We start from the raw sequence: 24,025 nt of genomic DNA on the forward strand, positions 1-24,025 counted from the left end.
GACAAGTGTGACGCCGCACTTCAGCTTCAACTTGAAGCTTTGTCACAGTGACTCAATGGCCATTGAGTCACCAGGACTCAAAGAAGTTCAGGATCCGCCCCTGATCAAAAAAATACATAAATCCACGAACCATACACCCAATCGGTTATAATACAGATTAGTAGAAGTATTTGTTTTAGTACTCCATTATTCCTCCAATTAGGAAACGAAGTCAAAGAGTAAAACAAAAGAAGAGATAAAGTCCTAAAGGAGACGACGATGGCACTGTTAGAAAGAGGAAAAGAATGAAAACATATACAACGATCAGCCACGACATTAAAACCACCTGCCGGATATTGTGCATCTTCACTCCCCACATGCATCAACCAGGACCCAACCAGGACCTAAACAGGACCCAACCAGGACCCAACCAGGACCTAAACAGGACCCATCCAGGACCCAACCAGGACCTAAACAGGACCCAACCAGGACCTAAACAGGACCCATCCAGGACCCAACCAGGACCCAACCAGGACCTAAACAGGACCCATCTAGGACCTAAACAGGACCCAACCAGGACCTAAACAGGACCCAACCAGGACCTAAACAGGACCCAACCAGGACCTAAACGTGACCCAAACAGGACCTAAACGTGACCCAACCCAGGACCCAACCAGGACCTAAACGTGACCCAACCAGGACCTAAACAGGACCCAATCTTGACCCAACCATGACCCAACCAGGAACCAACCAGGACCTAAACGTGACCCAATCTGGACCCAACCATGACCTAAACGTGACCCAACCATGACCTAAACAGGACCCAATCTGGACCCAACCATGACCTAAACGTGACCCAACCATGACCTAAACGTGACCCAAACAGGACCTAAACAGGACCCAATCTGGACCCAACCAGGACCTAAATGTGACCCAACCAGGAACCAATCTTGACCCAACCATGACCCAACCAGAAACCAACCAACCAGGACCCAATCTGGACCCAACTAGGACCTAAACGTGACCCAACCAGGACCCAACCTGGACCCAAACAGGACATAAACTCCAACCAGGACCTAAACAGGCCCCAACCAGGACCCAATCTTGACCCAACCATGACCCAACCAGGACCTAACCAGGACCCAAGCAGGACCCAAGCAGGACCCAACCATGACCCAACCAGGACCTAACCAGGACCCAATCTGGACCCAACCAGCACATAACCAGGACCCAACCAGGACCCTCTTTTGCAGATCCAACTGGGCTTGGAGCTGCATCTTTGTGGTCTAAGATGACAGTTTATACTCCTGCATGGCTCTGCTTCTCTTTTCTCTATCTGCTCTCCCGGTCTCCCACCTGTGAGCCAGGTTCTGTCAAAGGTTTGTTCCTATTAAAAGGGAGTTTTTCCTTCTGTCTGTTGGAGGATATTCTTCCTGTGAAAAGGGATTATTTTCCTCTGTTGTAAGGATTTTAAATGTTAAAACATCTTGAAATAACTTTGCGTTGTGATTCGGCGCTATATAAATAAATCAAATTGTTATTATGTCACCTGTGAGTGGTTTTAATGTTGTAGCTGATTGGTGTACATACAGGAATACATGCAGGGAAAGAACAGATAGATAGAGGTGGTATAAACTCTTCCATTCATATTTCTAAATATTCGGACATCAAATGAAACACAGCCACAGGCTTGGGCAGGTTATATAATGGTGGTCGTTAAGGGAACCTTTAGGGGAGGAAAAAATGGGACAATGTAAAGTGAAAGAGCGACAGAGGGGGATAAGAACTTTGTCGGCAAAGAAATAAGGCCACATGGGATCAACAATATAAAAGGGGAACAACATAATATCTGATAATTACTTACAAATAAACCAACAAAAGATGAGAGGCACTGTGAGTTTTCTCTGGTTACACTGATACACATTAAAGTGGACTTTCCATTTGTAATGAAATGGTGTCGATCTGAATCGGACGCCCGTCGGAGGCGCTTCACTTGAACTGAGTGAACATTTCCACCAACGTTTGTGCAGATATATGTGAACACACACACGACGCACATGATTTGTGCTGGCGGCAGCTTTGATCCCGAAGCATCAGTATCAGCTTTAAAAACCCACACATGTTAGAAGTCTCCGTGGAAAGTGTCGATGCAAAAAGAAGGGTGGCGATGATGAAGCAGCACATTTCAACCTTAACAAAGAGATTTGACTGTCAAATGGATGTGAACTCCCGTCTGGTGGGAGTCTATAAATAAAAAGCACACTTGACAGGCGTTGAAAACTGGGGAGAAATGATTTCCTTTTTAACATTCCCCTTTTTCCGCTCTAATGATATCAGCTGTTTGTAAAGTCATTGTGCATTTCTGTGAGGTAACTAAACAAAATGATGTAACACTGTAAAAGGTTGCGATCGTTCACCGCGTCTCTCTTTTGTTCTGTCCGAGTCTCTGACTGATGAGTGTACGTACAGTTTGTAAAGTCACCGTCAAGTGTTCGGCTGTGGGGAATGTTTTCCGTTGTGGAGAGAAGACCACAAGCAGGAAGTGAATGAGCAGCGCTCCTCATCACTGTAAGCTGTCGCCCTCGGTGGAGGCTGACGGCTGATGCCAGGCCGCTCCCGGTCCCTGCTGAACCTCTCTGACAGCCAGGATGCGTGTGAGCATGCTCTGTAGAGTGCCGCCGTCCAGTGGCTGAGAGGTGTACCAGTGGGAGCTGGGAAAAAAAAAAAAAAAGGAGTCGTGTTTATTCAAGTCAGTCGTTGCATGTTTGAAGTGGAACAGCTGGAACTATTAGTCATCATTATCACAGTGTTTATTTTCCTCTGAATCTAAGGAGGTGGAGGTGGTGAGGAGGCTCAGCTGTTCTTTCCTCGTGCCTCAATTCACGTTCTTCCATACTTACACTTGGTAATGTTCGCGCCAAAGTGTGTTCACTGAGTGCACTATAAGTACGTGGTGCACTCCTAACAGTCAACGAGCTTGTGTGATCTTGATGCCGCGGTGGAAGGGGGCGGGACCACTAACCTATTTTAAAACAGCTGAAATTGTTAGTTGAGGAAGCTGCAGCTGCTGTCGTGAGTACGCACTTTACAAGGTGTGATCATAAAAGCTGTGCTCCAAATCGCATCCTTTTTCTTTTTACTATTAGTACACAGCTTGCCTCTTGGTTATATTTGTCTTGATCCGTGGGGCGACATCTCAAGTAAAAAAAAAGAAAAATGATGTGATTTGGAACAAGTACACATCTTTTTAATGCCTCCTCTACTGGAGAACCATGCTGGTCTGCAGACTGCAAAATACGCCCGGGTGTAGTCGAACATCTTGATACTTTCAGCATACTACATGTAACACTGTTAGGACATACTAACTCTTTTTCTGGCATACTAAATAGTATGTTAGTTTGTGTATTGGAGCGCGTAGCTGTGTTTTATATTTGAACTCTATTTGCGTTTAATTTTATGCATTTTATCTGTTTTATCTCATTTCTTTTCTACATTTTGAAAATCTGTTTTTATGTGAAACACCGCATGCAATTGTCTTGCTGTGAAGCACTTTGAGCTGCATTTCTGGTATGAAAGGTGCTATAGAAATAAAGTTATTATTATTATCTGCAACGCTGAACTAACTGGCTGCAGCTTCATATTCAGCATAAAATAGAAAAGTAGTATCAACCTTCTCCTCAAAGGCAACATGCACCCAATAGTCCTATCAGTGTTCTCCACATTTCAGACATTATACACTCATATGAACACACACAGACACACTTTCATGTGTTTTGTTTCCTAAAAGTTTCGAGCCTGGTGATCAGTGGTGCACAGTGACTCTGACCTGTGTGTGTGGACGTTCCGTTCGGGCTGCAGGTAAAACATGTCCGATCTTCTCTTCACATACTCTGGGCTGTTGGAGGACAAAGCACATGTTTGTTCAGGTTTCCTTTATTTTTGCAGCAGTGTTGCTGGCGTGTTTGTGACTTTTCTCCGTGCGTCGTCTCACCATCTGGAGAGGTAGAACTCGTAGAGTCGGACAGGACACTGCAGAGGGTTGGTGGTGTTTCCGAGCATCTCCGGGTCGGCCTCCTTGTCTGTCGGCCGTTTTCTGAATCGCTCTAGAAACAACAGAAATATTAAAACCAGGACCGTCAGTACTTCCAGCTGTATTTATATTTAATACAGAGAAAAAAAAAAGAGTGATTGTAAAATTGGCTCAATTTGCCAAACTACTGCTTCAAAAAGCAGCAGAGACAAATGATTGTATTAGCAGTACTTTGATTTAAAATGATACACGTATAGTTGTATGACCCCCACCGGTCTCCTCCCGGCTGGGCGTAGCAGCAGCGCCTCTCTGGTACCGGACGTAGTGGACTTTGCCGGTTCGGCTGCAGGGTTTGGAGCACCGAGTGAAGTTGGAGAAGGACAAGCGTTGGTGCTCAGCCAGCGTGGTCAAGTGGAAGTTTTTGGTGCAGAAGAAGAGCAGCGTGTTGAGCAACACGATGGGTGAGTACGCCCCCAGCTGCTTACACTCCCACAGGTAGGACTCCTCCACACGGGAGGGAACAACGCCACCTGGAGGAGGAAAACGCAGATACAATATCTCTTCAGCTGTTAAATCCTCCACGATGTTTGTCTGCCTTCGGTCTGGTGCTGCTCGTCGGTGTATCTGATCTTTTTTTTTTTTATTGCGGTGGTTACACTGATGAGAGTGTTGAAGGTGTAAAAAAAAAAAAAAAAAAAAAGACCCGAAAGACACAAAAATGCAACGTAGAGCTGAAGGAAAATCTGAGGTTTTGACTCTATAACAACCTCTTTTACATTACATGTAGTCTTTTGACCTATATTTAATTTAATAATAATATAATAAAAATCCAGCACAAGGAAGGAGGACTACCAATAAAGGCATTCACACACAGAGGTAATTACTTAAAGTAAATATCTGATGAATATCTATTGCAGAAAAAAAGCCACCCACAAGCAGCACGTTTGATTTGACGCAGATCTTAAGAGTTATAACTGGATGGCGTTACCACTCGGTAGCAGCTTAGGTTTCCACAGTCGGAGCATCCCGGAGAACTCGGTGGCAAAATGGCTGTACAGCTCGTCAGTAAAGATGTTCTCTATGCGGCCCTTCATGAACAGATACTGTCCAAACAGAGAGAGACAGAAAACACTGAGTCACTTCATCGGGAAAAATAATGAGGATGGAAACGCGTGACACCACGTCTGTGTTTCCGTGCACCTGCTGAATCCCCAGACAGAGGTAGAAGATGCTGTCCGGGCCGTACGTCTCTCCGTTGGGCCGCCGCACTTCTCTGATGAAGCGAGACAGAGCGAAGCTCAGCTCGGCAGAGTTGCACTGAAGGATGTCTTCTTTAAATTTCACTGGATTGGCTGCAACGCAAAGTACAAATAATAGCGATTGAAACAGTTAACAGTGCAGACGATTTATTGGCAAGCGATGACACAAGTAAAGAAATCTCTGGCTCACATTTTTTGGGCCTCTTGTTGCATTGTTGGACCCAGGTCCTCCAGGCTTTGACCCCGTACAGGTGGTTCATTTTGGAGGACGTCGGGGTCGCCACTGCACCGCGGCCCAGCAAACCTGTTCGCCTTCGACCCTGGAGGGACAGTCAGTGAGGACTGAAGCAGTGAGGGAAACTTTGTGGCTAAACTTGGCTGTGTCTGACAAAATACTTTTATCACTGAGGAACATCATAATGTCCAATAAAACTTCCCCTGTGAGCTGTCATAGTGTTAGTGGAGTGACATATTTGAAATCAGGCTGATAAAAATGAATCTCAGTTTAGCCAAAGGCGGCTGATCTCTCGGGGAGGTCGTACCCGTTTGCGGCCGGAGGAACCGTCTCTGGGTCTCTTCACTCCTCTCTGTGGAGCAGACGACTTCTGATCCAATGATTCTGCAGAAACACATGACTGTGATTGTTAGTGTGTGATGCTCATCGTCAGCCAATTGATCATATTTTTTGTGCGGTTGCATTGCAAACAGTTAAACACATAACGTTGGTGTTGACTAAGACTTGAAATGATCTCACCAGACGGGAAGTCAGCTTCTAAGTCCATCAGAGGGGAGGAGGGCGGTTGTTCTTGGGCACTGGTGGTCGGAGGGTCGCTGACGGTTTCACTCGTCGCTGGCTGGGTATCAACCGGAGGATCAGCTGACTTAGTGCTCGTCCCTGAACTCACAGTCTGTGGCGGCTCAGAATGAACTTCTGTTTGAGTCCCTGCATCCTCACGGATCGTTGGAGCGACCACGACGGACTTCCTGTCTCCATTATAAGAGCTGCTCTGATCTGTAGCAGAAACACGTTCAAACCCGTGCAGACATCAACGGAAACACGGTTTGGTGTCGTAATCGGTGATGAAAGTCTTGATATGACTTGAAAATATAAAAAAAAAGCAAGATAAAATGCAACTTTTTTTGAAGCTCTCACCTGAACTGGAAACAGACTCATCTTTCTGTTTTTCTTCCATCACAGCGAACGTCTCTGATTGGACCGCTGCATCTTTCATTTCCTTTTTCTGTGGAGGTACAACCATGGGAACTGGCACCTGGAAAATAAAACAGGGGAGGAGAGTTTTACAGCTCAAAAGCCTCAAAACAATAAATCAGTCAAATATCATAGTGTGAATGTAATGGGACGTACGGGGATGGGAATGGTCATCGGAACAGGTGTGTGCTGGGAGTACATGTTCATAGGCACAGGGATGAAGACCGGCACTGGGACCGGCACCATCAACACCTTCACCTTTTCTGCAAATGATTTTGAAAAGAAGAAAAAGAGCAACAGTTACAAATGAGACACATGAACAGCCGACCGTTTCAGAAAAAAAGCTTTCAGAATTTTTAATTGAAACTCCATGTAAAGAAAAGTGCATATGCACCAGTGGTCTTTTTCACAAATCAATTTTGAATGGAGGATACAGATTTATTCCATTAATACAAATTCAATAGCATGATTTGGCCAGCAGATGTCACCATTTTAATGCTTTCAAACAGTTCTTCAGTTTTGTTTTTCCTATCACCAGGGCTACTCTTTGCACCATCATGTTTGGCTTTAATACACCATTTGTTTTAAATACACTTAGAGTCAAATTCCTTCTTATTAAGGCAACTTAAAATGACAGCAGATCTCAGAAGTGGAACACTTATTTGTAGGAGTTTGTTTGCAACCTGCTGATGTTCATGGCAGACTGATGGAGGCCACTTGTATGTGCGATAAGACAGAAAAGGTCAAATATAACAAATAAATCATCAGTCTTTTGTTTTTTCACAAATTAAATTTATTGACTTTTTTTTTTCCTTTTAACAAAACATTTAAAACAAAAGAGAGAAACGAGGGAAAAATGACACATGCACAAACAGTAAATTAGTAGTAAATATTCAACAAAGAATGTGTTGTTAAAAGAGTAGAAATTCAACTTGATACAGACGTAATATCCGGTATTTTTGGGGCAAGCCTCAGCTGACTTGCTTTTGGCAGCAAACGGATGAATTGAAAGCAACATCGATTGCATCAGTAGTGAAGTACAGCGATAACCATAAACCCCAATAAATCAAACGTTCATATTCACATTGAAACTTAGTGTAACAACATAAAATAAGTTAGCTGAACAGCCAAATGAAGGTTGTTCTCCTGACTCACAGAGTTAAGAAATTCAAGTTCAGGGTTTTAGCTGACTCAGCAGGCCAAGAGTGACTGGCTGGGACTTTTAACTTTAACAAAGTTTATTAAGGGCAGTGTGTTAGTGAGTCAATCCTACCAGAATGATCTCCACCTGACAACATCCACCGGTTCTGACTGTCTTTGAGGGGAACTTGATCATTTCAGCCAAGAACTGGACCCTTTCTTTACAAAAAAAAAAAAAAAAAAAAATTTAAAGTCACCTTATAGCCCACAAACTTTAAAAAATCTCCAACAACTGCATTTATTTATCAGTTCCCTCCTTTAATTCCAGATGGATTAGGATGAAATCTATGCTGGTGCCATAACACAATAATTTATCTACAGTAAAAGTGAAAATCCTGCACTAATGAGTCACTGTTTTATGAGGAGGTTCCAATAAAACAGACTCAATACTCAGAACTAAAGTATTTAATTGTAGATTTAAGTACATTTAGTCATTCAGCTGCGTGGATTTCATTTCAAGAAACGTCATTCCTGTTAAGCATATTTGGACTCTTTTTCCCTGCTGTGTGCGGCACCAACTTCAGAAATCCGTTTGAAGTAGGCCTTAAATGGTGCAGTGGCTCCTTCAGAAAAAAAACGGTCCATTTTCACCTTTCAGTCTGTGTTGTGAGGCGATTTCATATATTCCATATAAAATACAGAGGCAGTAAAAAACACACCTGTGCCATCAAGTACGAGGAACCACCAGCAATAACGCTTCCATCTACACAACATACACACATCAAGTCAGTGAACAGTAGATCCATAAAGTTTAAGACACCTGACGATGCACCATAACTGGTATCAGCTTTAATGACTTGTTTTTGTCTTTTTTTCCCCAAACATATTTATTAATGAGGTAAAACAAACTTTGACTAACATGTTACTGTGCAGTCTGCAGGTCGGAGGAAGTATTTTAACCTGGTCTGTTCCACACCGCCCTCACAAACCGAACACTTTTAGCGGAAAGAAGACACAGAAAACTATGTTCATCCGTTCCTGCAGAATAATTCTTAAATCTAAATCTTTAGTTCGTTATAAAAAATACCTCTTTAAGTGCAGAAATTTGGGAAACGACTGAAAACGTATGGTTATTCCGCCTTTGCTCTCTATAAGGTTTTGGGTTCGCTGTAAACAGATACAAATGAAGTAGTGCAGGTGTGAACACAAGCATTGAGCTCTGTAGTTGGGTTTATCTGTGTCCGGGGTGGAGCGGGGAGCTTCTCATGTCGGCAGGTCAGGAGGCTGTGGAGAGAAAAACTCGGGTGACACACTCGACCCTCTCAAGACGTCAGCTGGAAAATGTTTATAAATGTCAACTAATCACATCGGCACATCGTTGGAGTTAATCTGACTGAAACAGCATACAATATATATCTAATATACATTTTATATATTATAACGGCCGTGATCATTGTATTTAATTATTGGTGTTATTCAGGAGGTTTCTCTCACCTTTCGTTTCCAGTTCAGGAACGGTTTTGTAGATGAGTCGGGTGTGGTAGAGTTCAAAACAGGGCACGGGACAGAGGCGGGGCTCTCCTGAACACGTCTTACAGTAAAACGATGTCCGCGTTCTCGACGTCCCGCTCGTGCGCTCGCAATCCTTCACTTCGGCGTGCGCCGCCACCTTTCTCTCCTTCTCCTCTTTTTCTGCTCTCTTCTCTGGCTCCTCATCCTCTGCCCTCTTCTGCCTCTTCCTCTCTCCATCCTCTTCCACCACCCTCTTCCTCTTGTGCTGCGAGCAGACCTTGCAGTCGGCGTCGTTGTCCCTCTTGCCCAGGAAATGGCGTCCGGTTAGGCGCGATGGGACGCCGTTACACGGCTGAGTTTCTCCCTGAGGTTTCGGCGACGGCGACGTGGACGTTTGAGCCGATGGTCGGTTGGCCTGCGACGAGCTATCTAGCAGAGCCGGTGCAATCGTTAAAACAGCTAATTGTGAATAATTAAATGAACCAAAAATATATATATATAAAAAAAAATGAATGAAAAAGGATGCGTGTGTCGGGTTGTGACGAACAAACTACTCAGAAACACCAGAAATGACCTGCAGGAGCATCGCGACTAAAACCAGGCACTTCATTGTTATTGTCAGCACTTGGTATGAGAAGTAGCATCAACTCGTGTGGCTCATATCAGTGATTTTAGACATTAAGTAACAACATTTAGTACTTTTAGTGCCATCATTCATTTTTTTCATGAAAATGTTTCCTTCAGAATTTTATCTACATCTTGCTAGAAAAACAACAACAACAATATACTTTATTTATACTCAATACAAGATCAATATTAGCCCGGTATATGGCAGTCTACCTAGTGTGGACACAGAGAATAATAAAGCTCATTATACAATATTTTATTCAACAAAGCACCGAGTTAAAACCTGTTTTTGTTTTGTTAAAAATTCAACTTTTTTTTAAATTCTGATTTGTTTTATTGGAAAATTGGCATTTAAAGATGCAACAGGCTCAAAGTGAAACCAAAAACCTCCACAACCAAGAACTGTTGGTTTTGATCAACTGATGAAACATCAACAGTTCAATGTGAGTCGAGTCTAAAAACTGTGTAAAACTTTATATCTGTAAAAACAAATTCAAAATATGGATACTCTAAACGGTGTTTGAAAAGGTCTGCAGGTGCCCTTTGTGTTCACTGGCAGTTCAGCTGAAACGTGAGCTCCTAAATGCTGCCGTGTACCAAATTAACTACCCAAATGTGTTCAAGTGTTTTTTTTGTAGCTACCTTGTGTTTCAGAGGGAGGCGAGGGCAGCTGACACGTGCTTTCCTGGTCCAGGGTGAAAGGTCGGCACAGGACCGACTTGTTCTTCATTTGACGTCGACGAGACGTCGGCACACGCATGGCGTCGGTCTGAGTGCTGGCCTGGACACGGACATGAAACAGGAAACTGATGCTTCTTCATAAATATGTTGCGGTAGTCAGTGTCTTATTTCTGGGTACGGATGGTGGCACTATTCTTGTCAACAGTTTAAAAGGAGACGTGTCAAGCTTCAGTTAGAACATCAGGCGTCTGTGCTGTGGTCAAAGTTTCAAATCCTGAGGTGGTCCCTGAAAGTCAAAGCCGAGGCTTCAGCCTGCTCCAAACCACGTGTTGGTTCAGAAGAAATGGATACCAGATACGTTTTTATCAAAATTACTGACATGGTGCATGAAGCCGAAAAGGTTTTCCATCTCCTGGCCTACATCGGCTTCTGCCCACTGCTCCAACATAAGAACCAGTAAAAACTGACCTCGTTTGCAGCGGCTGGTGTCAACATTTCTTGCAAATGTCTCTCTCATTAAAATATGCTGTTCGGACTGCATGAGATTTTTTTTTTTTTTTTTTTTTTTTTACAATGCAACAAGTGGCCTCTGGGACACCGTCTACTGTCCGTGCTCTGAATGCTTCGTTTGCATCGGTCCCTCTACCTCCCTTTGTTTGTTTGTCCTGTCTGCTGAGGTTGTTCAGCGTGTCGTTGGCGTCGTCTACTCGCCCGTTCACTTCAGACTCCAACATGTACGGACGTATTTCAGAAGTTGAGTAAACGACTGCCGTTTGTTTTAGGCCCTCGACGGCAGTTTCTTGAACTGTAAATCATGTAGAGATGCCAGTAGAGCCCCAGAATAAAAATACAGACCCGGTATTATGCCTGATATGTCCCCTCTAATAACCCAAGACCTAAAGATATAAAATGTCACCTAAATCAAACACACACACACACACACACTACATACGTGGTCGAGGTTCTTGCCGTCCACATTGGAGGTTGGAAGTGCTCCTACAAAAAGGAAAAAAAATATAAACTTAAGAAATGCACATCTTGTACAAAAATAAACAACTGGCTGGCTATAATATCTGAATTAGTGAATTGAATATAAAAAAAAATGATTTGTGTGTTATTAGAGGAAGCAGAATAACTAGGTGACTTTTAAATGTCTTTAATCAGAAATGATCACCTTTTGTTAGAAAGAAAGATCTCTACTTCCTTAAATGTCCTCACAAACATCATTTCACTCATGGTTGTAATTCATGGTTCATGAGACTGACTGAACTTTATGTGAGCACGATCTTAGCTGAAAAGTTAAGGGAGCCAGTTAATAACCAGCTTCATGATATCCGTAATCACTAATGTCAGGCTTAGTTAAGTTAAACCGGAGAACTCAAAGACAAGCCAGACTGAGTTGAACTCGTGTGTGTGTGTGTGTGTGTGTGTGTGTGTGTGTGTGTGTGTGTGTGTGTGTGTGTGTGTGTGTGTGTGTGTGTGTGAGAACTAACCAGTCAGAGCCGTATCGGCTGACACGCTGGGCTGAGTGGCAGAACCGTTGGCCAATGAGACGACGTCAGCGATGACGGGATTCATCTTGGAGGAGTGGTCGGGCTGCGCTGGAGCTGGAGGGAGAAGAGGGATCATCACCAAAGCAGAGAGGTTACTTTCTATCAACCTAATCTACACTTATATATAATTACTTTTTTAACATGGGCCTTATTTTCTTACAACTTCAGTCAAAACAACCCAAGAAAGAACCTCCCCCCCAAAAAACGACTTAAATATGCTCCAGGTGCTTTCACATTTCTGCTGGCAGGAATTACAACATTTTAGATTTTAACCAGCATTCAGCCTGAAGTGCTCATCATCAGACAGTTTACCATATGGTGTTTGTGGGGCCGTTCCAGTACCATGACTGCTGGCGAGTGGGCTCGTCTCAAAGTGAAGGTAGCAGTAGTGGATCAGGCAGGGCAGGTTGCAGAAGTTACGGACTGAACCCAAACACTGCAGCTTCTCCGTCATGTAGCACTGTTTCCTGCAGCTGTCGCATCGACCCATCTGCACGGGACAGGAGGAGGAGGAGGAACTTAAACACACAACCAGACTGAAGACGCCTCATTTGCCAGAGTGTAGTGGGACGTCCGTCCTCTCACCCCGTAGAAGAGCACAGTGTACTGCGACATGCAGTGGGGTCTGCAGAACTCCTCCATCTTGCCTCCGTAGTGGCTGTGCAGCATCTTCTGGCCAACGCCGGCGCAGTAGCTGCAGGGCCGCCAGGCATGATCCTTGTTACGGGAGGTCAGGTCCTGTTTGAAGAGCAGCTTGCAGCCTGGAACGCAGGGTGGGCGGGGCATCAGAAATACATCTCACTGATTCGTTTCGGCATTCAGAGCTACGACGGCTATCAAGAATAAAAGTATGGAAGACATTTGTCGAGACTGACTGGATCTCTGGCTCCACTCTGATTTTAGCCCTCAGCAGTTTCGGATCCAGATCATTTGGTCAACAGTGGGCCTTTGTTTTTTTATTAATACGGTAATCTGAAAGAATTTGGAGCCTGAATCCGTTTTACAATTCTAGTAACATAAAATGCATAACCAAAGCAAACCTAATGTAAAATTAATATTCTGTGGGCTCCATTGATATCAGTTGAACATATCAATTTAATGACAGTTGTTTGTTTTTTTAGACGGTATATTTCGCAACCCAGTCAGTTCAGTAGCTGCTGGCACCATCGGTTGCAATATCCTCCAAGTCTAAAATCTCCACAGGCAATCATTGTTTTTAATTATTAGTTGTTCAATTAAATTAAATCTCAATCCATTCTGCTGTTATTCCTGTGAGAACACAGCGTTGCTCTGATGACATATTGTTGGCAGCTAATTGTTTCAGGTCGTCTAACAGCACGGTGCCGACGTTGCTAAATTTGTTGTGTTCTGTTAGCTGATTCCATGACTTGAAGATCTGCAGTGTGACATTCCTGTTTTGTGTTCTTTGTGAATGAAACTTGCACAGCACAAGTTCCATCCATCAGGTTTAACTGAGCATTTTATAACAAGTTTGTACAGTCAAGAGTTTGGTGTGATTGAGAGATTGAGGATAAGAATATGTTTTCTGAGAGGCCCGTTGTTTCATTGAGATGACTAAACATGCAAAAAACCTAACAATCATGTCACAGCAAAAGAGAAAGTTATGGACTGATTTCTCTTCAGTGTCCAACATAAATAAAGGAAACTTTGACGAGCAATAAGCAGATGATAAAACTCACTGTCACTGCAGAAGCCCAGGTCCTGTTGGTTGTAGCTGATGGTGTCAAAGAGCACCTTCTCCTGTTTACAGCACTCGCAAATGGCCAGGATATTTTTCTGTATTTTATACTGTTCACAGCACTTCTTACTGCAGAACATGGAAATATGACCCTGCAGGTGTAAAAACGATCATCGTGGTCAGTGAACATGCAGGTCGATATAAGAGAGTTGAGGTGTCCGTATGTGACCTGTGTTCCTTACTTGGTCACTGAGTAGCAGCGGCTTCGTGCTGAACTGTTTGCTGCACTGATGGCAGGTCAGTTTGGAGGGGTCTCCCTCTGCTGGTTTCAGGGGCTGATCGGGGGACGGTCTGCCTTGGGCTTGTCCGGTGACAGAGTGGGAGGACATGGCCAGGTAGGGAGGCACTAGTGGGGGTACTGAGGTGTGACTGGGATGGTGGCCTGGGTGGGGGACTGAAGATGAGTAGTCCTGAGGGCTGGGAAGGACTGAGCCGGCGCCAGCAGAGGGCCCCGGTCTGACAGCGTGGTCCCTGAGAGAGAAGGTCCCGTTGACCAGGTCGGACTGAGAGATGTGACCGGACTTCTGCAGGACGTGGAGGGGAAATAAGAGCAAAATCAAATCTACAAGAAGACAAGGTTTAACTAAGAAGATGCAGACAACTTGGCTGGAAAGATAGAGGGAAAAAAAAAAAAAAAAATCCTATTCTACTGTGACTTTACCCTGTAAATCGACACGCAGGCGTAGGAGCAGAAGTTCCGTATGGTGCCGTCCACCATGGCCAGGTGGTACTGAGGAATGGCCGAAACCTTGCACAGGCTGCATGGGAACGCAGCGCCTACAGGAAAACGGTACCGTTATAATGAAACCGTTATTATGTGAGCATGCATTCATGTGTATCGCCACAAGTTGTGATAAAGGGTGTGTTCGTGCAGCGTGTTTTACCGGTGAGAGTGTGTCGGGGGGGTCGACTCTGCTCCACGCAGACCGGCGAACAGTAAAGTTGAACTTTGCCCTTTTGGTCTCGTTCCATGATGGTGGAAGACACGATCGTTATCTTGTGACAGAAGGCGCAGTCGACCGTCTTCCTGCACGTCTGTACAGAAACACAGCGAGTGTCGTACAGCTTTCAATTTGGTACGTTTGCTGTGATAAATGTGGTTTTCTTGGGGGTATTTTTTAACAAACTCAGCACCAGCCAAACAATAATAGTGTGTCTAGTTGGTGGGTGAATTACAGAAGTTAAAGCGCCATTTTGGTGTACAAAAGGAAGCTTTGAAAAGTTGTTTCTGGTCTTTTCAGTCTGATCTGTGTTGTGCAGTAGCATAGTTGAGTGTGCTACATTGTGTGAACACTTTTCTGCTGTTTTATTTGCAGTCTTTTTATTTTTTATTCAGATCAAAAACATCTTGAAATAGTTTTACATCTCCATCTTAAGCTTCCCAATGAGGAGGCTGTTTTGTCTCTGTGCCTTTAAAGCGAACTGATATCGACCACCTATAGCCTGCATGTGAGGAGTTTAGGGAACATCGGTAAATTCTAGTGTCTAACAACGTGCTACAGAAAACAACCTGGGTCACACTCTCCCCTCCTAACCTGCATGAGTCTCCGCATGTACATCAGTCACATGCTGCGTCACACACCACAGCGAGTAAAGTCTCAAACTGTGGGAAACACTGTATAGGCATTTATCTATTTATATAACTATTTAATAGTGTTTATTCATGGTTTGTAACTTCAAACAGAATCGGTATTGAATCCATCTTATTTCTTAAATTTATTTTATATGTAACCCTAAACAATAAAAACAAAACGACAACAAAAAGCAGTGTTACATTTTTGCCGGGTACAAAATATAACTGGCCAGAACAGTTTTTCATCTTTGAGCCAAAAAGTTCATTTTGTTTCCTGCATGATTTCTGGGCACTGAAAATAAACCTTTGCATTACCGTGTAAAAAAAACAAAACAAAAAAACAGGTATCATAGCTGAAATGTTTCATGCACACACCCCTTATCTTAAAAAGGAATAAACCAACATTATAAACAGTATTTTTAATTTTTTTTACATACCTGTTTGTAGGTGCCGATGCAGGTGGGACCGCAGAAGTTGAGCTGGGATCTCTCGATCGTGAGCGTCTGACAGGAACCTAAGGTGCTATTACAGTAAAGTCCGCAGCCTTCGCAGCAGTTCATGGCTAACTGACGCATCTTGCGCCAGGTTACAAAACAAGCGTCACTACAGAGTCTGTGCAGGCGACCTTGATGGGTGACCTCGTGCTCAATCTGCTATCGAGATGATCAAAGACAAACACAAGGAAGAATTATGTCCAACCGGTAGAGACAAGGAGACGCCGAGCTCTCTTATCAGGCAAATAAAATCTATCTTTTCTTCGTCATCTTATGGTCTCTTACCCTGTTGGTGACTTTACAGACACTACAAAATGGTTTTTCGGACTGAGGCTCTGCTGGTTTCTCCGGCGGCTTCTCTGGCTTTCTGTCCGGTCGTTTGTCGGCACTTTTGTCAAGAATCTTCTCGGTGCCTTTCTTCTTGTGTCTGAAGACAGACAGACAGAACTGGCCGCAGAAGTGCAGGAGAGTGTTGCCTTCTGCCGGAGTCGTGATCATGTCCCTGGGCTGAAGGATCTCCCTGCGAAGACAAAAAAAAATAAAAATCCAGTTATAAAGACAGCAGTCGAATAAAATACCACGACTGTAATCCCGAGCCTGTTGAAGAGCTGATCAACTGAGTCGGAGACCCTGTTTTTATAGGCTGAGCATGACGTCACACACGGTGCCTTTTCCTGGAAGTGATTCACCTGTTGGTTCGACAGCTGATTGAAAATTATTGTTCTTTCCTTGTGTAAAGGCAAAATTTGTTAAAGGTGAGTCTGCCAGTGTCATTTGCAAAGACTGCACAATCAGCACATTACTCATGACAAGGTGAAAAGCACCACCAGGAGTCTTGTGACTTATGACCTCTGAAAAAGTCTGTGACAGAGTTACAATAAGTGTAATCATGTGAATTAAAAAGGACATTTGTTACGATCAAAGTAGTTCAAATTGTTTAAACCACGACAATCATTTGTGAATTACCAATATGGAGGTGATTTGAAAAATGTTAACTGGAGCTTTGCAGTAACCAGATATGGATAGATATAATAAGGGTATTAAATCTGAACTGACAGACATATTATGTGTCCAAGCTGTTTCAAGAAAACAATTACAGAAATTACAGCAGCTGTATGCAGCCAATAGAGCCCAGTGTTAAACTGAGCATACAATTTAGGTCTACCTAATGGTCAGAAATTCCATATGCAAATCAAATGCATTTGTATGTACATTTAAATTAACTGGTTTTGCTGTAAGTAATATGGTGTAAATATATTGCTTTGAAATAAGAGCTACAGGGAGAGAAAATCATAATGTCACCCAGCAGGATAAAACACTGGAGAGGTTTGTTTAAGTCCATGGTCACATGACACCTTTAATCAGGCTCTTAACTCATTTTGAGCACGAATGTTTTCGCAGCTTTTATGAGCCAACTGCCAGCACAGTGAAACCTGCATCTAACTGGAGCCCTGAAATGTTGGTCAGTCACTTCATATCGATGTCAGGAGGAAACAGAGATGTACCTGTTGCACTGGCAGCAGAGCCGGTTCTTGTTGGCGGGAGGAAGATGGCCCGTCAGACACACTGTGGAGCAGAAGAGCTGCGTCGACCCTTTTCTTTGGAAAGCTGTTTGGCCTTTCAGCAGAACCTGAAACAGATTTATGAGACATCAAAATGAATACCGTCACATCAAACATGATCATATTTTACTTTAATATAACGTATCAATGGATTAAGTAGCAAATATATTTGTGTGTCGAGTTGAGTGGCGTTAATTATCGTTAAATACAGAGTTATTTATAAATGTTGACATTACAGTTGTCCATTAATAATATGTACATTAGTGAAGCAGGGTCTCATTTGAGTTTTAAAATGGTTTACCTTAGAGCAGCCGCTGCAGCGAACACTGCCAGGGACGGGGGGCGCCGGTGGGCGTGGAGGTGCTGATGCCAGAGTTGCTAGTGAGGTTGGGACCGGAGCTGGTGGTCTGACAGGAAGGGGGGCCACGGCTTGGAGGACAGCTCCTCTACCGGGGATGAAGATGGCCGTAGGAGTCGGGGCCGGAACTGCTGCTGGCACTTGAGTGCAAAAGAGGAGACGCATTAGAAAATAAAAGACAACAAGCCTCAAGAAAATGAGTGCGACTGCCCCTGTTGCGCATAAACGGTGTGCAGCACCATGACGTTGGGAGTCGGGAGAAGTGATAACTTTTCAAGTTTTCTCGCTAGATCAACATCAGCAACCTGAGTTACACACGTTTTTGTGACCACTGGTCCGAACACATCGTCAATTCCTCCAGGAACATGAGCAGAGAGTCAAATTTAGTTTAAAACCTCAGTTTTCCGACATGGCAACGCGGCCGCTCACAGATTTGTCTCTCCGCCACTTCTTTGTGTTCCCCAAAAATGTGACAACATTTTGATGTGTGCTCACTACTCAAGTTTCAGGTCCGCGGTGAAAATCACAGATGTTCTCGTACCAGTGGCCACAAAAACAAAACAAAGTGCAACTCGGGTGCTGATGTTGATTAAGTGATGTAACTCGGAGTACATGCGGATGATTGCTTCCTCCAGCTCCGTGCAACAGAAACAGTCTCTGAACTATTTGATTGCCCCTCAAATGTGCTGTTGCACCCCTACGGACTAGTGAAGTCAGAGTTTTGATTTAATATGATCCCCCGCGATTCGTAACACAGTTTGAAACACAGCAATTCTGAATTCATTCTCAAATTATTAAGAAAGAAAGGGGGGCATGACATTTGTAGAGTTCCTATGTGCATTCACACCCATCGCTATGACCACGAAATACAAACGGTGACTTTATCCTTACAAACACAGTAAAACACGTCACACTAAACATATAAATAAACTCACTTGTCGGGGAGACAAAAGTGTTCGCTCCACCTACAGAGTAGACAGAACTGATCCTCAGCTCCTCCTGAAATGATCAAATATCAGGAATCACATTTGGTTTCGGTATATTTACTGTAGTAAATCACAGTCTGGGGAAAAAAAAAGGCTCATTCGTCATTTGAGGGCATCAAGTCACACATAACCATGAGCTGTTTGTCAGCAGCTTTAATCCAAACACATTATTGTTTTCTGGTTGAATCCCTACTGAACATAAACCAGCAGAGTCGTAGTGATTGCCTCGTACGTACCTCCTGCTCCAGCTCCTCTTTGATCTGTCTGATGGAGCTCTGAGGCAGTAAAGCAGCATCGTAGCCCTCGTCTACAGGCTCCTCTTTAATATTGACAGGAGACATCGGGGGATCGCTGTCCTCCATCGGAGCTGCTTCTGACGTCTGAAATAACAAAGAGCCTTTATGATGACTCGGTGACGATTCAAAAAGGGAGTTAAGTGACAGTCTGTTCAAATCCTCACCGCTCCCTGCTGGCTGTCCTCGGTCTCCTCCGTCTGGTTCAGGACACCGCCATCTGACCGAAAACCAGAAAAGACTTTTCAACAACAGTTCACACTTCAAGTACACGTTGACTTCTTATTTCACTCATGCTATATATGTTGCAGCATAAAAAAGGCACCACATGGAGGATGTCTTTAAGCAGATGTGAGGGCTCAGAGACAGTATGATGACCAGAATCACTGATTCAAACTGCAACTTAACACAGATGACTGATGATAGACACTTCAAGGGGGTTTTAATCCCATTTAGTATAACACTTCGATAAAGCTGCCACGCCCTCAAAGGACAACTTAAAAAAAGAAAAAGAAAATCAAAGCAGAAGAAGGCTAAGATATCCTGGCTTTCAGTCTCACAAAACACTCAATCCAAAAATGTCCCCCAATGCAAAGAAGCGACAACTTCCAGGACGGAAAAATTAAGCCATTGTAGAACTGCCAAAAACTGCAGCTCCTCAAGTGGCCAAAAGCAATTTCATCCCCGTGTTAAAATGCCCTACTTTTCATAAACAAACATTTTAACAGCCTGGCATAAAAAAATAAAAAAAAAAAAATGGTTTCCCCGTTCATGACAACTGAGTGGGGGGTGAATTCTTATATGACTCGCCCTTTAATATTGTACATATGAATAATACAGGCTTTATAACAAAACTGTGTAGCCTCTTAAGCGCCAGCCCAACACTGATGACATCATCAGGGTTATTTTCTCTCCCCTGATCCACAGAGGATACAAACGTTTTCACAGGCTGAATTGTACTCTCAGTGACAAATTATCATGTAAAATTGGTGGCGTGGCCCTTTAACACCAGCTCAAAAAACAACAACAATTGTTTTGGGTTGTGTGATGCAACACGGTGAAACTTTCTCAATTCTACATAATGTATGTGCCGCGTTACCTCGGCTGTTGTCGGGCGTGTGGTCCTGAGAGGAGTGGGATGTGTTTGCAGAGGCGCTGCTCCCTTCCCGCTCCTGCTCTTCCTCCTCGTCGTCTTCCTCCTCCTCCTCTCTGGGCTCACGGGCGAAGGCTTCGGCCCGCTCTGCTTTGCTCTCCCGTGCTGGCTGGCCTCTTTTTCTGGTGGCTTTACTCATGTCAACATCCTCCAGGCTGCCCATTGGTAGGGCGAAGTGCCAGTCTTCGTCCTCTTCTTCTTGGCCAGACGAAGGAAGGCCGTCCAGCGCGTCATCGAACGCGGCCCCTCCGCTTCGTCCCCTTCCTTCTTCGCCGGTTCCCATTTTAAACGAGGGCTGTTGGTCAGAGGGAGGAGAGGCGATGCGGGGAAGGCTCGACTCTGCCACCTCCTCATCCATCTTTTCTTCTTGTCTGCTGCCGTTACTATCCTCCTCTTCCTCTTCCTCTTCGTCCTCCTCCTCCTCCTCTTCCGGTTGGTTTTCCTCTTCTCCCGGAGTTTTTTCCTCCCCCTTGGCCTCGTCCTCCGGCCCGCCGCTCTTGGAAGAGGTGGCAGAGCCCCTGGAGGAGTCGGCAAAGTTTCCCAGCCCCATCACTTCGTCAAAAACTCGGGACATGTGCTGCTCGTGCTGTACGGGAAAGAAAGTTTAGTTAAACAACGAGTTTCAAAAGGGAAAACTCATGTCAGCATTTTATCCTTTGAAAAAAAAAAGTTTGGCAACCTTAATACATTGCAAATCTTCCTCAGTATAAATACACACATAGCGTAGCCTAAGCTGCACAAATCAACATACATCACACACTTCACATTCTTTTCCCATAACTCTAAACTAAGGAGCTTTGGAAATATAAATCGGTCACACGGCTGTGCTGTAAAGATTTCCGTTCACAATGAATACACACGGTAATAAGCCACATGCCCTGACAGTTTGATCCCAGACACCACACTAATTTCCACAATTAATTTATGTTCGAGCCGTCGCTCAACCTCTCAGGCATATTTAGGTAATATGTCGTATTCCACAGTTAATAATAAAAACTGTAACTGGTTCCATTATCAATAGATTGAAAACAATTCACACCGCTCAGCAGATAAGTGTCCTACCTTTGTTGAGTATTACCTCCTCGTGCCAACGTCTCAAAGCACTTTGACACATAAAGAAGGTATAAATTTCATTACTTGGACCGTTCACATCAGTCATTATCTTTTAGTTTACCAGAAGATGTTTGCGAAAGGTTCTCTCTTTCTCTCCGTGTTCTTTCAAGTGCAAAGCCTCCCTCTGGACTCATACTCGTAATCCGAGTTGTATCGGGTAATATTCCTTGATTTCAGTCACCATCATGCGGTCTAACCTGCTGCTGGTTGTTCAGGGGGTCTACCTGTACAAAACATCTGCTCTCATTTACAAGCATTTCATTCTTAGACAATATACCCAACTGTGGAAGATGTGATGATGAAGAGCGTCCTCCGTCACATCAATGATGGACGAGGTGACAAATCAGGTGTCACAAAAACTTTTGTTCAGGGGTGCCTTCATTGCTTTTATCATTTGACAGTTATTTTTATTGTCATATTAGCAGAATTACATCCGTGTATGAAAACCCACTTTATCTAATCCTTTGAGGGTAAACGGCCTCCTGAACCTCTTTGAAGTAGCAGGTTGTAGTTTTTAAAAGCACACAGGCCTCGTGCTTTCCAATTAGTTGCTCGGAGAGGGCGTCCAACCAAACTCCATTTAAAATTCAGCCAATTTAGCGCATTTTTGCCAATATGAATAAATTCACTCTCTCACACACACACACACACACACACACACCAATCAATCAATCAAATCGATCGATTGAGACGTCGTCTGGTGATTGCATGCTATTTCAAGGAAAAGACCACATTTAAGGTGTTCACGCATCATTTCAGCAGAACCTCCGGTTCTTTATTGTTCGCAGCAGCAGTCAGCTGCAAGATAAAGTTGAAGTACCGGGTTATTATTTCAAGCTCTGGAGGTTCACACACACAACAACAACAACAACAACACACACACACACACACACACACACACACACACACACACACACAAAAAGATTAAAAAATAAAAAAATAAATAAAAAAAGACCAGCAAACATACCGTGTTCGTTTACTCTTCATCAAACTATCCCGTTAAATCGACGCGTGCTTTCAGTCCGGGACAACAAGCGAGGCGACCTGCGGGAGCTAGGTGGCTAACGTTAGCATTAATATGCACATCCCAACCGGAAGCCAGCCCACGAAAAAAAAAAAAAAAAAAAAAACCCCCCCCCCCCCCCCGCTAAAAATAAATAAATAAATAAATAAATACATAATAAAAAAACCGCCACAACGAGCAGCTGTGTCTGCTGATCAATTTAAACGCGCGTCTTAACGAGCTCGCTGCAATGATATATTCATGGCCGTGTTTCTTACCTTTAATCGTTTAAGTGTAAATTCGTCCGAGTCCGCCATGTTTGAAAGGTGCCGCAGACGCCCACCTCGGCCGACGGTTCCCGCTCATGTACGCGAACAGGCAGCAGCGGAGACGGTTCACTTCGGAGGAGCGATGAGCGGGAACATCCTCCGAAATACTCCGAGGGGGTTTTAGGCTGCTTTTTAAGTAAATACAAAGATAATGACGAAAAAAAAAATTAAAAAAAAAAAAAGGCCGGGGTTGGTTAACGCTACCGTAAGTTTTGGATAGTGCGCACCTTTTTTTTTTTTTTTTTTTTTTTTTTTTTTAATTATTTATTTTTTATTTTAATTTATTTTTTTACTCCTGAAACTAATATTGGGATATTTATCACTGATAAAAACGTGCAAGAATTAAAATTGTAAACTGAGTTGTACACGTGTAGTCTAGCTGATATTGTTTCCTGATCCTCTCCTCAGCACTTTTTCCCAGAACATATATGTAAACACTGCATCTTATATATATATTTTTTTTAACTGCTATTTTATTGCTTTTCTATTATTATCTTATTATCTTATTGCTTCTGTAGCGAAAACAAATGTCCCCTCGGGGATTAATAAAGTAACTACCTAACCTAACCTGACAGAATTTAGCGTGCTCCTTTACTCGGGTCAATACGGTACTGACTGTAAAAATAAAAAAATTAAATTAAAAACCGCTGCATTTCTTAACGTAGAGAAATGACATGCAGTTGTTTCACGTTTTGCAACGACGTCCACATCCTCCAGCTATCCTGTCCCCACAAATTTGACACGCGACTGTCAATCAACAACGCACTTAATTACCAGCACGGACCTAAACAAGATGCATAGTGTGTATTATTATTATTATTATTATTATTATTATTATAGGTGCAGATAGATGTCCACTGTCCTGTCTTCAGTTTCAGGATTCTACATTTAGTTATGAATCATAACGTTAAATCAAAGTCAGCCACTATTTCCCCCCCTAACGGTGTCAATCATGATTAACACTCCTGTCCAGCAGGGGGCGATCCTAACAGATGGATGGCTCTACCGTAAAGTTTGTATATTTGCGCAAAATACCATCGTTTTATACTCGCCTTCGAGACAAATGCCTATATTATATTTAACTGTTTAAGGAAGCCTATGTTTAATTTTTAAAAATATTACTGAAAATGTTAAAGTATTTAGTAGTAGTAGTAGTATTGACAACATCCCCAGTTCTAGGTTAAATATTTTTTTATACGTTATGCCGTTTTTAGGAAAAAAAAAAAAAAAAAAAAAAAGATTTGAATTGTTTTAATGAAGTAAATTTGATCTGTGCGGCAAGACAGTCAGCCGTATCCAGCGAGTCCCCATTAGAAACCAATTCTAATAACCGGACCACGTTTCATAAAGTTCATGCGCGTCTATTATACACGCTTCGGTATCCCGTTAATTTCCCCTGTTTAGAAATACG

The 24,025-nt window shown here is 43.3% G+C and overlaps 1 protein-coding gene across 20 annotated transcripts; it reads right to left on the minus strand.

The window, feature by feature from the left end:
• Window positions 1-68: 68 nt before the first annotated feature.
• On the minus strand, window positions 69-22,756 carry LOC138636081 (zinc finger MYM-type protein 4-like). 20 transcript variants are annotated; one of them, XR_011312223.1, is made up of 32 exons: window positions 22,564-22,756; window positions 20,116-20,755; window positions 19,184-19,236; window positions 18,960-19,103; window positions 18,673-18,736; window positions 17,681-17,877; window positions 17,323-17,447; window positions 16,103-16,337; window positions 15,761-15,976; window positions 14,635-14,785; window positions 14,412-14,527; window positions 13,933-14,274; window positions 13,692-13,842; window positions 12,577-12,752; window positions 12,304-12,481; window positions 11,932-12,045; window positions 11,391-11,434; window positions 10,400-10,538; window positions 6,635-6,741; window positions 6,422-6,539; window positions 6,023-6,280; window positions 5,811-5,887; window positions 5,459-5,588; window positions 5,210-5,361; window positions 4,998-5,112; window positions 4,282-4,539; window positions 3,971-4,082; window positions 3,806-3,874; window positions 988-2,690; window positions 825-928; window positions 649-769; window positions 69-603 (listed from the first exon to the last, which is right to left on the minus strand). XR_011312223.1 is itself a non-coding variant. In XM_069723921.1 (29 exons), exons 1-29 carry the CDS (start codon window positions 22,600-22,602, stop codon window positions 2,543-2,545), a joined length of 4,668 nt encoding a protein of 1,555 aa, XP_069580022.1. In that variant the 5' UTR covers window positions 22,603-22,756; the 3' UTR covers window positions 966-2,542. The 20 variants fall into 20 exon arrangements, 1 of the variants encoding a protein (XP_069580022.1); XR_011312221.1 differs by having other exon boundaries at window positions 649-791; XR_011312220.1 differs by having other exon boundaries at window positions 69-416; window positions 560-603; window positions 649-928.
• Between the last annotated feature and the right edge of the window lie 1,269 nt (window positions 22,757-24,025).

The sequence above is a fragment of the Brachyistius frenatus genome, unplaced genomic scaffold (genome assembly GCF_029030835.1).
Source record: "Brachyistius frenatus isolate BFR_SWC_R1_liver_20210118 unplaced genomic scaffold, ASM2903083v1 Contig_350, whole genome shotgun sequence".
Taxonomy (NCBI): domain Eukaryota; kingdom Metazoa; phylum Chordata; class Actinopteri; family Embiotocidae; genus Brachyistius; species Brachyistius frenatus.

Coding starts and splice junctions, on each gene's coding strand:
- LOC138636081 (XM_069723921.1), bottom strand. CDS start 22,602: ATGGCGGACTCGGACGAATTTACACTTAAACGATTAAAG. Junction 20,756..22,563: donor TTACACTTAAACGATTAAAG/GTAAGAAACACG, acceptor TTTCCCGTACAG/CACGAGCAGCACATGTCCCG. Junction 14,528..14,634: donor CCCCCGACACACTCTCACCG/GTAAAACACGCT, acceptor GTTTTCCTGTAG/GCGCTGCGTTCCCATGCAGC.